General features: G+C 51.4%; 1 protein-coding gene across 1 annotated transcript in view; it reads left to right on the top strand.

Moving 5' to 3' along the window:
* The first annotated feature begins 5,608 nt into the window (after positions 1–5,608).
* LOC116989897 (histone H3-like centromeric protein A) overlaps positions 5,609–16,807 on the top strand; it is a 98,462-nt gene continuing 87,263 nt past the window's right edge. Inside the window, exons 1-3 of the mRNA XM_033047452.1 lie at positions 5,609–5,945; positions 8,548–8,666; positions 12,948–13,040. Coding sequence (XP_032903343.1) covers positions 5,696–5,945; positions 8,548–8,666; positions 12,948–13,040 — 462 coding nt within the window. The 5' untranslated portion in view covers positions 5,609–5,695. The remainder of the gene's footprint in view (positions 5,946–8,547; positions 8,667–12,947; positions 13,041–16,807) is intronic.

The raw sequence follows: 16,807 nt of genomic DNA on the forward strand, positions 1-16,807 counted from the left end.
TTAGGGAGCACCCTAGGGTGAAGGGGCAGGGGTGAGGAAGCACGCTAGGGTGAAGGGGCGGGAGTTAGGGAGCACCCTAGGGTGAAGGGGCAGTAGTGAGGGAGCACCCTAGGGTGAAGGAGCAGTAGTGAGGGAGCACCCTAGGGTGAAGGAGCAGTAGTGAGGGAGCACCCTAGGGTGAAGAGACGGGTGAGGGAGCACCCTAGGGTGAAGGGACAGGGGTGAGGGAGCACCCTAGGGTGAAGGGACGGGTGAAGGAACACCCTAGGGTGAAGGGGCAGGGGTGAGGGAGCACCCTAGGGTGAAGGAGGGCATTAAGTAGCTAGGGAGCACCCTAGGGTGAATGGACAGTTGTGAAAGATCACCTTAGGGTGAAGGGGGGCAGTAAGTAGTGAGGGAGCACCTTAGGGTGAAGGGGTGGGAGTGAGGGAGCACCCTAGGGGCATTAAGTAGTGAGGGAGCACCCTAGGGTGAAGCGGCAGTAAGTAGTGAGGGAGCACCCTAGGGTGAAGGGGGGCATTAAGTAGTGAGGGAGCACCCTAGGGTGAAGCGGCAGTAAGTAGTGAGGGAGCACCCTAGGGTGAATGGGGGCATTAAGTAGTGAGGGAGCACCCTAGGGTGAATGGACAGTTGTGAGGGAGCACCCTAGGGTGAAGGGGGCGTTAAGTAGTCATGGAGCACCCTAGGGTGAAGGGGCAGGGGTGAGGGAGCACCCTAGGGTTAAGGAGCAGTAGTGAGGGAGCACCCTAGGGTGAAGGGGTGGGAGTTAGGGAGCATCCTAGGGTGCCTTTGGATGTCAACCCCTCCTGGAAGCCCCATTGGCCGCGCCGCCCGCCAGTTATACACCGGAAGCCGCTGTGCGCCAATTCTGAGAAGTTTACGGAGAGTCGGATTATCAAGGAAGACTCTCTCTAACTTCTACAGGTGCACAGTCGAGAGCATGCTGACCGGTTGCATCATGGCTTGGTTCGGCAATTTGAGCGCCTTGGAGAGGAAAAGACTAAAAAAAGTAGTAAACACTGCCCAGTCCATCATCGGCTCTGACCTTCCTTCCATCGAGGGGATTTATCGCAGTCGCTGCCTCAAAAAGGCTGGCAGTATCATCAAAGACCCACACCATCCTGGCCACACACTCATCTCCCTGCTACCTTCAGGTAGAAGGTACAGGAGCCTGAAGACTGCAACAACCAGGTTCAGGAATAGCTACTTCCCCACAGCCATCGGGCTATTAAACCTCGCTCGGACAAAACTCTGATTATTAACAACCACTTTCTGTTATTTGCACTATCAGTTTATTTATTCATGTGTGTATATATTTATATTATGGTATATGGACACATTTATCTGTTTTGTAGTAAATGCCTACTATGTTCTGTGTCCTGAAGCAAAGCAAGAATTCCATTGTCCTATACAGGGACACATGACAATAAACTCACTTGAACTTGAACTTGAAGCCGCTCTGCGCCAATCGGGAGCCGGCGAGCTGGTCCCGCCCCCGCGCTGCTCGATGGGCGGGGCCGGGACGGGCGGGCGGTGATTGGCCGTCGGGGCCGTCGGTCAGGAGGAGGGGGCGGGGTCCAGGTCCAGGCCCCGCCCCCTCCCTCCCCCCCGGCCTGACGTCATCAACCGTCGGCCCGGGTTTGAATCTGGCGGCGCGAGGGAGGAGAGGAGGAGGTGAGGATGGAGGGAAGGAGGAGGAGGAGAGGGCGAGGAGGGAGGGAATGAGAGGGGAGGGAAGGAGAGGAGGAGAGGGAAGGAGGAGACGGGGTGAGGAGAATAGAGGCAGGGGAGTGACCGGAGGAAGGAGAGGAGGAGAAGGAGAGGAGGATCGGAGGGGGAAGGCAGAGGAGGAGCAGTAGGGGAGGAGGGGGATGGGGGAGGAGGGAAGGATCGAGAGGAGGGAAGGAGAAGGGCACGGGAAGAGCGGAGGAAGGGAAGGATGGAGAGGGACAAGAGAGAAGGAGGTGAGGATGGAGAGAGGGAGGGAAGGAGGAGGAGAGGAGGAGGGAGAGAGGGAAGGAAGGAGGAGAGAGAAGGAGAGGAGGGAGGGAGAGAGGGGAAGGAGGAGGGAAGGAGGGAGAGGAGAGAGGGAAGGAGAGGGAGAGAGGGAGGGAAGGGGGCGAGAGGGGAGGAGGAGGTGAGGAGGAGGGAAGGAGGAGAGGGAGAGGGAGAGGAGGAGAGAGGGGAGGAGGAGGAGGAGAGGGAGGAGGTAAGGGGGGAAGAGGAGAGAGGGGAAGGATGAAGAGAGGGAAGGAGGAGAGGAGAGGGGGAGTCTTTTTCGTACGGGGAGGGAGGAGAGGGAGAGAGGGAAGGAGAAGAGGGAGGGAGAGGAGGTGAGGAGGGAGGGAGAAGAGGGAAGGAGGAGAGAGGGGAGGAGAGAGAGGAGGGAATGAGGAGAGGGAAGGAGGAGAGGGAAGGAGGAGAGGGAAGGAGGAGAGGGAAGGAGGAGAGGAGGAGGTGAGGAGGGAGGGAGAGAGGGAAGGAGGAGGAGAGGGAGAGGAGGATAGGAGAGGAGGCGAGGAGGGAGGGAGAGGAGGAGGTGAGGAGGGAGGTGAGGAGAGAGGGAGAGGGAGGGAGGAAAGGAGGAGAGGGAAGGAGGAGGAGAGGGAAGGAGGAAAGGAGGAGAGGGAAGGAGAGGAGAGAGGGAAGGAGAAGAGGGAGGGAAGGAGAAGAGGGAGGGAAGGAGAAGAGGGAGGGAAGGAGGAGGAGAGGAGGAGAGGAGGAAGGAGGAGGGAGGGAAGGAGGAGAGAGGGGAGGTGAGGAGGGAAGGAGAGAGGGAAGGAGAAAGGAGGAGGGGAGGGAAGGAGGGAGAGAGGGAAGGAGGGAGGAGGGAAGGAGAGGAGAGAGGGAAGGAGGTGAGGAGGAGAGGAAGGAGAGGAGGAGGAGAGAGGGGAGGAGGAGACGTGAGGAGGGAGAGAGGGAAGGAGGGGGAGAGGGAAGGAGGAGGTGAGGAGGGAGAGGAGGGAAGGAGGAGAGGGAAGGAGAGAGGGGAGGAGGGAGGTGAGGATGAGAGGGAAGGAGGAGAGGGAGGGACGGAGGAGAGAGGGGAGGAGGGGAGGGAAGGAGGAGAGGGAGAGGGGAGGAGGGAGGGAGAGGGGGAGGGACAGGGGGAGAGGAGAGGAGGGAGGGAGAGGGGGAGGGAGGAGAGGAGGGAGGGAGAGGGAAGGAGAGAGGGAAGGAGAAGAGGGAGAGGGAAGGAGAGGAGGAGGTGAGGAGGGAGGGAAGGAGGGGGAGAGGGAAGGAGGAGAGGAAAGGAGAGAGGGGAGGAGGGAGGGAGATGGGAAGGAGAGAGAGGGAGGAAGGAGGCAGAGAGGGAGGGAGGGAGAGTAGGAGGGAGATGGGAGAGAGGGGGGGAGAGGGGAGAAGAGGAGAGAGGAGGAGGGGAGGGAAGGAGGGAGAGAGGGGAGGGAAGGAGAGGAGGAGAGGAGGGAGGAGAGGAGGGAGAGAGGGAAGGAGGAGAGGGAAGGAGAGAGAGGAGGGAAGGAGAGGAGGAGGAGGAAAGGAGGAGGAGAGGGAAGGAGGAGAGGAGGAGGTGAGGAGGGAGGGAAGGAGGAGAGAGGAGGAGAGAGGGAAGGAGGAGAGGGAAGGGGGAGAGGGGAGGGAAGGAGGAGAGGGACGAGTAAAGTTAAAAGTAAAGCATCCTTTATTTTCATTCAGACTTTTCAGTCTGAACGACATTTTGTGCCTTGTAGTCAAAACATAGAATAAAATAACAAAACACACACTTAACACAGATTTAACAGAGTAGGAGGCGATGGAGAGGAGAAGGAGAAGAGGGGGAGGAGCAGGAGGTGAGGGAGAGGGAGGAGGGAAGGGAGGAGAGGAGGAGGGAGGGAAGGAGGAGAGGGAGGAGAGGAGAGGAGGAGAGGAGGGGAGAGGAGGAGGAGGGGGAGAGGGAGGAGGAGTGAAGTGAGGGGAGGAGGGGGGAGGGAGGAGAGGAGGAGGAGTGGAGGATGAGGGGGGGAGGTGAGAGGGATGGCGGAGTGAGGAGTGTGGTATGGAGAGGGGGGGAGGAGGAGGAAGTGAGTTTTGGAGGGAGGGGATGAGGTGAGTTATGAGGGTGGGGAGGAGGAGGAGGAGAGGGAGGAGGAGAAAAGAGGGGGAGAGGAGGAGGGATGAGGGGGAGAAAATCACGAGGAGGAGGAGGACGCGGAGGTGAGGTATGGAGGGAGAAGAAGAGAGGGAGGGGTGAGGTGAGTTATGGAGGGGAGAGGGAGGACGAGGAGGTTTGGAGAGGAAGGTGTGGTGAGAAGGGTAGATGGGAGGGGTGAGGGGAGTTATGGAGGGGGGTGAGGCAGGGAGAGGAGAAGAGGGAACGCTGAGGGGTGAATAGAGTTTGTGGGGGAGGATGAGATAGGAGGAGGGGTGAGGAGAGGGGGGTGGGTAGGATGAATATGGGGCAATTTGATTTCTGGAGGGGTGGAGGAGATGGAGGGAGTGAGGGGTGTGGAGAGCGGAGGGTGGGGAGGGGGATAGGATGAGTGAGGGGTGATTTATGGGCAGGGTGAGGGTGAGTTGGGAGGATGCGCAGCAGAGGAGGAGGAGGTGCGGAGAGGGGGTGGAGGAGGAGGGCGGGGTGAGAGTGGGAGGAGGAGTGAGGGGTGGGAGGAGGAGAGGAGAGGCTGGTGGAGGAGGGTGAGATGGAAGGGGTGAGGGTGGGAGGAGGAGGGACTGAGAGGGGAGCTTCGGTGAGGTAGCTCAGATAATCAGTGAGGTACCATGACAGGGCTGAAGGGGTGCGGTGGCAAGTGGCGGTGGGTTGCCGGCTGGCGTGTGAAGGGGCAGAGAGAGACACTGCAGGTGCTGGTTTTCCCCAAAACACAAGAAAAAAGTGCTGGAGTAACTGCGGGTCAGGCAGCATCTGTGGAGAACATGGATAGGTGACGTTTCACAGAGTGCTAGGTAACTCAGCGGGTCAGGCAGCATCTGTGGAGAACATGGATAGGTGACGTTTCACAGAGTGCTGGAGTAACTCAGCGGGTCAGGCAGCATCTGTGGAGAACATGGATAGGTGACGTTTCACAGAGTGCTGGAGTAACTCAGCGGGCCAGGCAGCATCTGTGGAGAACATGGATAGGTGACGTTTCACAGAGTGCTGGAGTAACTCAGCGGGTCAGGCAGCATCTGTGGAGGACAGTTTGTAGCAAGGTCGCAACATTAAATATCGCCTGTTTGTTTACTTCACAGTTGGCTGAAGATACAATAGACAATAGGTGCAGGAGTAGAGGCCATTCAGCCCTTCGAGCCAGCACCGCCATTCAATGTGATCATGGCTGATCATCCCCAATCAGTACCCCGTTCCTGCCTTCTCCCCATATCCCCTGACTCCGCTATCTTTAAGAGCCCTATCTAGCTCTCTCTTGAAAGTATCCAGAGAACTGGCCTCCACCGCCCTTTGAGGCAGAGAATTCCACAGACTCACCACTCTCTGTGAGAAAAAGTGTTTCCTCGTCTCCGTTCTAAATGGTTTACTCCTTATTCTTAAACTGTGGCCCCAGGTTCTGTACTCCCCCAACATCGGGAACATGTTTCCTGCCTCTAGCGTGTCCAAGCCCTTAACAATCTTATATTTCAATGAGATCCCCTATAGTACAATCAAATTAGTGATTGCGACCTTGATATTTTTGAGCTCTACCTATATTGGCTAATTGGACGGACCCTCCAGTATCTCTTCTGTGGCGGGATATTAATTTGAATGTACACTGATGTGATTCATCAAATGTTGAAGACGCAGGTGTCAAGAGCAATGAGTGGGAGGCCTCACGGAGCAGCCAGGCGCAGAGGCCCAGCGCCCCAACGCAGATCACCGCTGAGGGCATCACCAGTACGGTCACCACAAAGGAGGCAAGGATCACCAGCTGGGAGGACTCCTAGGAGGTCGCCGAGGCAAAGGCACAGGGGTCACGGTACTCCCCGTCAGAGACGGGAAGCTAGCCCCCCCCAAAGTAAGATCACTTCAGTCTTATTTGCTTTTATCTCCCCGTGCTAGCTTGCTCTTATTTAACATTTCTTTCTCGGTTAAGGGCCTGTCCCACTTGAGCGCCATTTGCGCGTCATTTACATGACGTGGTGACGTAGGCAGTGAAGATAGTTGCCTGCGTGACGCGCATATAACGCCCAAGTGAGTATGGAGTATTGCATACAGTTTTGGTCTTCTAATCTGAGGAAAGACATTCTTGCCATAGAGGGAGTACAGAGAAGGTTCACCAGACTGATTCCTGGGATGGCAGGACTTTCATATGAAGAAAGACTGGATAGATTTGGCTTGTACTCGCTAGAATTTAGAAGATTGAGGGGGGATCTTATAGAAACGTACAAAATTCTTAAGGGGTTGGACAGGCTGGATGCAGGAAGATTGTTCCCGATGTTGGGGAAGTCCAGAACAAGGGGTCACAGTTTAAGGATAAGGGGGAAGTATTTTAGGACCGAGATGAGAAAATAAAATTCACACAGAGAGTGGTGAATCTGTGGAATTCTCTGCCACAGAAGGTAGTTGAAGCCAGTTTATTGGCTATATTTAAGAGGGAGTTAGATGTGGCCCATGTGGCTAATGGAACCCCCAATTTCCCCCCCCCCCCCACATAAAACAGACCAAGAAATATTAAAACATACTTAAAATAATAAAAACAGAGAGGGGACAGACAGACTGTTGGCGATGCAGCCAAATGCTGTTGATTAATGGGAGCAAACCATTTTTGTATGAATATGATCTGCCTCTAGAAAGGTTAAGGAAAGTGTTCTGCACCTGGGATGTAATTCCAATAGCAATGGCGTGGGAAGGTGAAGAGTCCAAACCTTACAACACACCTACCATCGACAGCATTTCATCCACATAATAAAGCAAGTCTCCTGGTCTTGTTAAAAAGAACCTCCTGGTAGGGCAGCAGAATTATATCAATCTACAGGCAGACAAAACAATTCTGGAGGAACTCAGCGGGTGAGGCAGTGTCTATGAAGCGAAGGAATAGGCGACGTTTCGGGACGAGACCCTCCTTCAGACCCTGCCTCACCTGCTGAGTTCCTCCAGCATTTTGTCTACCTATGATTTAAACCAACATCTGCAGTTCTTTTCTACTAAATCAGTATTTCAGTCTAAAGAAGGGTCTCGACCTGAAACGTCGCCCATTCCTTCTCTTCAGAGATGCTGCCTGACCCGCTGAGTTCCTCCAGCATTTTTTGTCTACCTTTGATTTTTCCAGCATCTGCAGTTCCTTCTTAAACATCAATCTACAGTCACACCTTTTAATTAATTTCTAATTACTCTAGACTCAATGGATCTGTAATTACACTTCTAATGTGCTTACTGGTGAAGGCAAGCATACCACACGAAACGTCGCCTATTTCCTTCGCTCCATAGATGCTGCTGCACCCGCTGAGTTCCTCCAGCAATTTTGTGTACCTTCGATATTCCAGCATCTGCAGTTCCCTTTTGAACAAGAAGGGTTTCGGCCCGAAACGTCGCCTATTTCCTTCGCTCCATAGATGCAATCTGCCCATCTACGAGCACAGATTAAAATCTCTGATTACTATAGTAATGCCTGCTGCAGGTGGCACTGCAAGAGTGCAGATTGATATGCCATGTTTATATATGTTGTAAACATATGTCCAAAATCAGGGTGTACGTACATGAATTGTTGGGGGGGGGGGGGCATTGGGGATGGGGGGGGTGGTAACATGCTTAGTATTGGCGAGCGGCTGCAGTGTGCTAGATTTCAGGGATATGACGGGGACCCTGGAGATGGTTGGGATTTGTGTGCAGGGGGTTCAGATGTTCATGAGTTCATTGCAGAGCCCTGCCATGTAAGCAGGATACGACTGACGCTGGGCACGCACATAGACCAGTAAGGAAGAGAAACAGGGCTGGAAGACAATGTGTTACTTTTGGTCTTTGCAGGAACGGAGAGAACTGTTAAAGTACCGTTGAAGTTCACATGTCCCGTGTCTTTAAAGACAATAGGTGCAGGAGTAGGCCATTCGGCCCTTCGAGCCTGCACCACCATTCACTGTGATCATGGCTGATCATCCCCAATCAGTACCCCGTTCCTGCCTTCTCCCCATATCCCCTGACTCCGCTATCTTTAAGAGCCCTATCTAGCTCTCTCTTGAAAGCATCCCGAGAATCAGCCTCCACTGCCTTCTGAGGCAGAGAATTCCACAGATTCACCACTCTCTGAGTGAAAAAGTGTTTCCTCATCTCCGTTCTAAATGGCTTACCCCTTATTCTTAAACTGTGGCCCCTGGTTCTGGACTCCCCCAACATGGGGAACATGATTATAGTAGTTGATTTGATTGTCATGAAGTAAAATGGACATCATTTAAAGAGGAGAGTCTGTTGAAATGTTGGTCTCACTCACCCCTGAGAGCGGAGAGGATTCATGGATCCCACCAGGTATTACTTCCAGCCTCTTCTCCGTCACTGCAAACATGGCACTGCATGCTACCCTCTTATCTCAGCTGGCACCCGATCCTTGGATGTGATGTTACCAGTGGTTGATGGGGTTGTCAGTATGCAGACTTGTTGCCATCCTTGTATCCCTGTGTTTGTAGGAGCGCCAGCGCCTGCCCGATCCAGGAGGTTTCGTCCAGGCACAAAGGCCTTGATGGAGATACGCAAATACCAGAAGTCGACAGACTTGCTGCTGAGGAAGCTGCCCTTCAGCTTGTTGGTGAGTCCTGGAACCAGCGGGTAACCAATGCTGAAAATGCTCAGTGGTAACTGGAAACAAAAGTGCTCTCTGCAGATTGTATGGGATAGAAACATAGAAACATAGGTGCAGGAGTAGGCCATTCGGCCCTTCGAGCCAGCATCACTGTGATCATGGCTGATCATCCACAATCAGTACCCCGCTCCTGCCTTCACCCCATATCTCTTGACTCCGCTCTCTTTATCTAACCCTCTCTTGAAAGCATCCAGAGAATTGGAGTGCAGTTTTGGTCTCCAGATTTGAGGAAGGACATTCTTGCTATTGAAGGAGTGCAGTGTAGGTTCACCAGGTTAATTCCCGGGATGGCGGGACTGCCATATGTTGATAGAATGGAGCGGATGGGCTTGTATACTCTGGAATGTAGAAGGATGAGAGGGCATCTTATTGAAATATATAAGATTATTAAGGGGTTGGACACACTAGAGGCGTCTTTAAGAATAAGGCGTCGGCCATTTAGAACGGAGACAAGGAAACACTTTTTCTCACAGAGAGTGGTGAGTCTGTGGAATTCTCTGCCTCAGAGGGCGGTGGAGACCGGTTCTCTGGATACTTTCAAGAGAGAGTTAAATAGAGCTCTTAAAGATAGCGGAGTCAGGGGATATGGGGAGAAGGCAGGAACGGGGTACTGATTGGGGATGATCAGCCATGTTCACATTGAATGGCGGTGCTGGCTCGAAGGGCCGAATGGCCTACTCCTGCACCTATCGTCTATTGTCAATTCAGACAACACACAGAACAAAAATTGCACTTCATGATTGTGGAAAAAGCCGGTGCATCAACAGTGCATTCGAGGAAAACAATTTGAAAGCAAGTCAATAGACATAGACAATAGGTGCAGGAGTAGGCCATTCGACCCTTCGAGCCAGCACCGCCATTCAATGTGATCATGGCTGATCATCCCCAATCAGTACCCCGTTTCTGCCTTCTCCCTATATCCCCTGACTCCGCTATCTTTAAGAGCCCTATCTAGCTCTCTCTTGAAAGTATCCAGAGAACCGGCCTCCACCGACCTCTGAGGCAGAGAATTCCACAGACTCACGACTCTCTGTGAGAAAACGTGTTTCCTCGTCTCCGTTCTAAATGGCTTACCTCTTATTCTTAAACTGTGGCCCCTGGTTCTGGACTCCTCCAACATCGGGAACATGTTTCCTGCCTCTAGCGTGTCCAAACCGTTAACAATCTTACATGGTTCAATAAGATACCCTCTCATCCTCCTAAACTCCAGAGTGTACAAGCCCAGCCGCTTAATTCTCTCAGCATATGACAGTCCCGCCATCCCGGGAATTAACCTTGTAAACCTACACAGCACTCCCTCAATAGCAAGAATGTCCTTCCTCAAATTAGGGGACCAAAACTGCACACAATACTCCAGGTGTGGTCTCACTAGTGCCCTGTACAACTGCAGAAGGACCTATTTGCTCCTATACTCGACTCATCTTGTTATAGAGGCCAAAATGCCATTCGCTTTCTTCACTGCCTGCTGTACCTGCATGCTTACTTTCAGTGACTGATGAACAAGGACCCCCAGAACCCGTTGTACTTCCCCTTTTCCCAACTTGACACCATTTAGATAGTAATCTGCCTTCCTGCTTTTGATACCATATTGGATAACCTCACATTTATCCACATTAAACTTCATCTGCCATGCATCTGCCCACTCCCCCAATCAGTCCAAGTCACCCTGCATTCTCATAGCATCCTCCTCACAGTTCACACTGCCACCCAGCTTTGTGTCATCTGCAAATTTGCAAATGTTACTTTGAATCCCTTCATCCAAATCATTGATGTATATTGTAAATAGCTGCGGCCCCAGCACTGAGCCTTGCGGTACCCCACTAGTCACTGCTGGCCCCAGCACCGAGCCTTGCGGTACCCCACTAATCACTGCCTGCCATTCTGAAAGGGACCCGTTAATCCCTACTCTTTGTTTCCTGTCTGACAACCAATTCTCTATCCATGTCAGCACTCTACCCCCAATACCATGTGCCCTAATTTTGCCCACTAATCTCCTATGTGAGACATTATCAAATGCTTTCTGAAAGTCCAGGTACACTACATCCACTGGCTCTCCCTTGTCCATTTTCCCAGTTACATTCTCCAAAAATTCCAGAAGATTAGTCAAACATGATTTCCCCTTCGTAAATCCATGCTGACCGATCCTGTCACTGCTATCCAAATGTGCGGCTATTTCATCTTTTATAATTCACTCCAGCTTCTTCCCCACCACCGATGTCAGGCTAACTGGTCTATAATTCCCTGTTTTCTCTCTCCCGTCTTTCTTAAAAAGTCGGATAATATGAGCTACCCTCTAACCCACAGGAACAGATCCCAAGTCTATAGAACATTGGAAAATTATCACCAATGCATCCACGATATCTAGAGCCACTTCCTTAAGTACCCTGGGATGCAGACCATCAGGCCCTGGGGATTTATCAGCCTTCAGTCCCATCAGTCTATCCAACACCATTTCCTGCCTAATGTGGATTTCCTTCAGTTCCTCCGTCACTCCAGATCCTCAGGCCACTACTATATCAGGAAGATTGTTTGTGTCCTCCTTAGTGAAGACGGATCCAAAGTACCTGTTCAACTCATCTGCCATTTCCTTGTTCCCCATAATAAATTCACCTCTTTCGATCTTCAAAGGTCCCACTTTGGTCTTAACTAATTTTTTCCTCTTTACATACCTAAAGAAGCTTTTACTATCCTGCTTTATATTTTGGCTAGCTTACCCTCATACCTCAACTTCTCTCCCCGTATTGCCTTTTTAGTTATCTTCTGTTGTTCTTTAAACATTACCCAATCCTCTTGCTTCCCGCTCATCTTTGCTACGTTGTACTTCTCTTTTATTTTTATACTGTCCCTGACGTCCCTTGTCAGCCACGGTCACCCCTTACTCCCCTTGGAATCTTTCTTCCTCCTAGGAATGAAATGATCCTGCACCTTCTGTATTATTCCTAGAAATGCCTGCTATTTTTGTGCCACTGTCATCCTTGCTAGTGTATCTTTCCTGTCAACTTTGGCCAGCTCCTGGCCCCATAGTCGGGGGGACGACAGATAGCACAATGGGCTAAGTGTTCGGCTGGCAACCGGAAGGTAGCTGGTTCGAATCCCGCTTGGAGTGCATACTGTCGTTGTGTCCTTGGGCAAGACACTTCACCCACCTTTGCCTGTGTGTGTCCTTGGGCAAGACACTTCACCCACCTTTGCCTGTGTGTGTGGATGTAATTATGTGAAGCACTTTGGGGTCAATGCAAGTTGACTAAAAATGTGCTATATAAATAAAGACATAACAGTCCCCTTTATTCAACTGCAACACTGACACCTCCGATCTACTCTTCTCCCTCTCCAATTGTAGATTAAACCTGACCATATTATGGTCACTACCTCCTAATGGCTCAGTAACCTCGAATTCCTTTATCAAATCCGGTTCATTACATAACATTAAATCCAGAATTGCCTTCTCCCTGGTAGGCTCCAATACAAGCTGTTCAAAGAATCCATCACGAAGGCACTCCACAAAGTCCCTTTCTTGGGGTCCAGTACCAACCTGATTTTCCCAGTCTACCTGCATGTTGAAATCTCCCATAACAACCACAGCATTACCTTTGCTACATGCCAATTTTAACTCCTGATTCAACTTGCACCCTATATCCAGGCTACTGTTTAGGGCCCTGTAGATAAGTCCCATTAGGGTCTTTTTACCCATACAATTCCTTAGTTCTATCCATACTGACTCCACATCTCCTGTTTCAATGTCACCCCTCGCAAGGGACTGAATTTCATTCCTCACCAACAGGGCAACCCCACCCCCTCTGCCCACCTGTCTGTCTTTTCGATAGGAGGTATACCCTTGGATATTCAGTTCCCAGCCCTGGCCCTCGTGCAGCCATGTCTCAGTAATTCCCACAACATCATACTTGCCAGTTTCTAACTGAGCCTCAAGCTCGTCCACTTCGCACATTCATATACAACACTTTGACCTCCGTATTCACGTCCCCCCTCGCACCGCTCGCAATTGGCCCTGACCTTACTCTTTTATCCCTGTCGATGGTGGTGCAAATGCTGGTCTGAAGTGTTCGGCGCTGAGCAATATTGGGTGGGTGGTTGTAGGAATGGAGCAGTTCCTGAGCCTGGTGGTGTAGGACTTCAGGCTTCTGTACCTCCTGCCCGACTGTATGGGAAAAATCTGGCAACTCTGCGTGAATGAATAGGCTAGCCATTTTCTGGGCTTTTACTTTCCAGGTTCGTGAGGTAGCATCTCGATTTACCCGTGGACTTAACTTCAGATGGCAAGCACAAGCTTTGTTAGCGCTGCAGGAGGTAAGAACTGAGGTGGCACAGAATGGCTTCCCTTCCAATACAATACAATACAATTTATTGTCATTTGAGCCTCAGTGAGGCTCAAACGAAATTCTGTTTCCACAGCCATACAAACAAAGACAATTCCTAGACATACACACAATTTAGTTCACACAAACATCCATCACAGTGGACCCACTGTGATGGAAGGCAAAGTCTTTTCTCTCCCCTGTTCTCCATGACTCTCCCGATGTCAAAGCCCCAGGCGGGCGATGATAAGTCCCACGGCCATTTTAGGCCATGCCGGGCGATTTACGGCCCCGCTCCCGGTCTAGAAGTCTCGAAGTTGGAGCCCCCGGCGGGCGCTGGAATGTCCCACGGCCATGAAGCCGCGCCGGGCGATGTATGACCCCGCTCCAGGTCGTTCCAACCCCGCGACACGGGCTGGAGAAGTCGCGTTGCGGGAGCTCCGGGAAGCGGTCTCTCTCTCCCCCCGGACCCGTGAGCTCCCGATGTCCCGGTCCACCGGACCTGCGGCTGCGTTGCTGGAGCCTCCGAGCCCCAGGAGTCGAGTCGCAGCAGCGAGTCACCACCGCTCCCCATGCTCCGAGGCCGGCCAGCCCCAGGATGGTGAGTAGTCCGCAGCGCAGTCTCCCGAGCCCCCGGGTCGTTCAGGCTGGAGGCCGCTCCACGGTGCTAGGCCCCAACAACAACGGAGACCCGACAGGGAAAAGGTCGGGTCTCCCAGACAGGGAAGAGATTTTAAACAGTTTCCCCCGCCCCCCACATATACACATTTAAAACCAGTATTAAAAGATTTCAAATTCAAATTTATTTCGTCACATACACCTTTCGGTGTAGTGAAATTATTTTTGCCATGCAGCACATAAAAAAAGAATACAACATAACAGTAATAGATAGTTTCAGATAGATACATCAAAACATCCCCCCACAATGGTTCCCATTGTGGGGAAAGGCACAAAGTCCAGTCCCATCCCCATGTCCACCCATAGTCGGGCCTCCTTACTCGAGACCCGCAGCTCCGCCGCCGCCGATGCCGAACCGGCACCCCTGCCGCCGCTGCTGAGCCGGTGCCGCCGCCGATGCCGAAGCTCCAGGCGGTCCCCTCAGGAGACGCCGCTCCAGGCCTGCTGGTAGGCCGCTGGGACGGGTCGAAGCTGCAGCCCGGAGAAAAGCTGCATCTCCGACCAGGTAGGGACCCTGAAAATTAGTTTCCCCCTCCCCCACACATAAAAAGCTAGAACTACTCAAACCAAAACACTAAACTAACTAAAAATAAGAAAAAAGAGACGAAAAAAACAGACAGCTGCAGGCTAGGCAGCCATTGGACGGCGCCCCTCCCCAAAAAACACCAACACTACATTTAACTAGACAGAAAAAAAAAAAAAAAAAGACAGACAGGCTGTAGGGGCCGCTGCAACGGGTGAGTCGCCGCCGCCGCCAACCGACTCCTTACTACTGTGTTGTGTTTTTCTTTGCCTTTACATTAACTGCCAAAACGTGCCACAAGCAATCTGAGGTACTGTCTGTGGACAATCAATGTGAATGTCACCGGCCAAACACACGAGTGCCCTTTCTTCAGCCTGTGTTGGTGCAGAGATATCCATTCATGGGCATTGCCTTCCACCATTTCCGTTTACTTTAACTGTATCCCAATCCCAGTAACGGAGCTGCCACCAAAGCATTTTCCAAATGCTTCCGTACTCTTGTGCAGTCACGTTTAGCCAAGAGCATCATTTACTCTCTCTGTGAAAGATCACTAGTTGCTGTTATGTGGAGGGGACAAATAATTTTTCCCAGCTGCTTTTGTGACTATTGAACCATCTATTGACATATCTTTTTATATATATAGACAATAGGTGCAGGAGTAGGCCATTCGGCCCTTCGAGCCAGCGCCGCCATTCAATGTGATCATGGCTGATCATCCCCAATCAGTACCCCGTTCCTGCCTTCTCCCCATATCCCCTGACTCCGTTATTTTTAAGAGCCCTATCCAGCTCTCTCTTGAAAGTATCCAGAGAACCTGCCTCCACCGCCCTCTGAGGCAGAGAATTCCACAAACTCACCACTCTCTGTGAGAAAAAGTGTTTCCTCGTCTCCGTTCGAAATGGCTTACTCCTTATTCTTAAACTGTGGCCCCTGGTTCTGGCATCCCCCAACATCCGGAACATGTTTCCTGCCTCTAGTGTGTCCAAGCCCTTAACAATCTTATATGTTTCAATGAGATACCCTCTCATCCGTCTAAACTCCAGAGTGTACAAGCCCAGCCGCTCCATTCTCTCAGCATATGACAGTCCCGCCATCCCGGGAATTAACCTGGTGAACCTACGCTGCACTCCCTCAATAGCAAGAATGTCCTTCCTCAAATTAGGAGACCAAAACTGCACACAATACTCCAGGTGTGGTCTCACTAGGGCCCTGTACAACTGCAGAAGGATATAAGAGACAGGTTATGTGGTTATCGTCACATATCCTGAACTGCATCCCTAAACATTCTTCTCCTTCCCTCTTTAAGATGCTCAAAACGGACCAAATGTTGAACGTTCATCTGGCTCAATCTCAGATGTTGTCAAATCTGTCCTTGTCCAGATTTGCTCTTTTGTTTATTATAAACCCCCAATAAATGTAATTGTTGTAGAGCTCTGGGCAAGTGCTTATTTGCAATGATTTAGTACCTGTTGTATGTTGATCGCATCCTTTCTGAAGCACAAGCTTTGTTGAGATGGAGTTGAGTCAGAGGGAAGTTATCACGCACTCGACCATTGGCCGTTTAAATCGTTAACTGGGAGCCCCCTGCCCAACCTCACATAGAAACATAGAAAATAGGTGCAGGAGTAGGCCATTCGGCCCTTCGAGCCAGCACCGCCATTCAATATGATCATGGCTGATCATCCAACTCAGTATCCTGTACCTGCCTTCTCTCCATACCCCCTGATCCCTTTAGCCACAAGGGTCACATCTAACTCCCTCTTAAATATAGCCAATGAACTGGCCTCAACTACCTTCTGTGGCAGAGAATTTCACAGATTCACCACTCTTTGTGTGACATTTTTTTTTCTTTCATCTCGGTCCTAAAAGACTTCCCCCTTATCCTTAAACTGTGACCCCTTTTTCTGGACTTCCCCAACATCGGGAATAATCTTCCTGCATCTAGCCTGTCCAACCCCTTAAGCATTTTGTAAGTTTCTATAAGATCCCCTCTCAATCTCCTAAATTCTAGCGAGTACAAGCCGAGTCTATCCAGTCTTTCTTCATATGAAAGTCCTGCCATCCCAGGAATCAGTCTGGTGAACCTTCTCTGTACTCCCTCTATGGCAAGAATGTCTTTCCTCAGATTAGGAGACCAAAACTGTACGCAATACTCCAGGTGTGGTCTCACCAAGGCCCTGTACAACTGCAGTAGAACCTCCCTGCTCCTATACTCAAATCCTTTTGCTATGAATGCTAACATACCATTCGCTTTCTTCACTGCCTGCTGCACCTCACTGCATGGAGTGTTCGCTGAATCCTAAAGAAGTGTCTATAAAAAACACAGTGATCCAGCATCAAGAAGATTGTACTCAAGTGTGGCACAGCTGGTGCAGCTGCTGCCTCACAGTGCCAGGGACCTGGTTTCCATCCTGACGTTGGGTGCTGTCTGTACATCCTTTCCACATTCTCCCCTGTGGGTTTCCTCAGCGGGTCCCGGTTTGCTCCCACATCCCAAAGACGCGCATGTTTGTACGTTAATCGACCTTCAGCAAATTTGCAGATGCTGTTCCCGATGTTGGGGTCCAGAACCA

This window comes from Amblyraja radiata, chromosome 30, assembly GCF_010909765.2.
Source record: "Amblyraja radiata isolate CabotCenter1 chromosome 30, sAmbRad1.1.pri, whole genome shotgun sequence".
Classification (NCBI taxonomy): Eukaryota; Metazoa; Chordata; class Chondrichthyes; order Rajiformes; family Rajidae; genus Amblyraja; species Amblyraja radiata.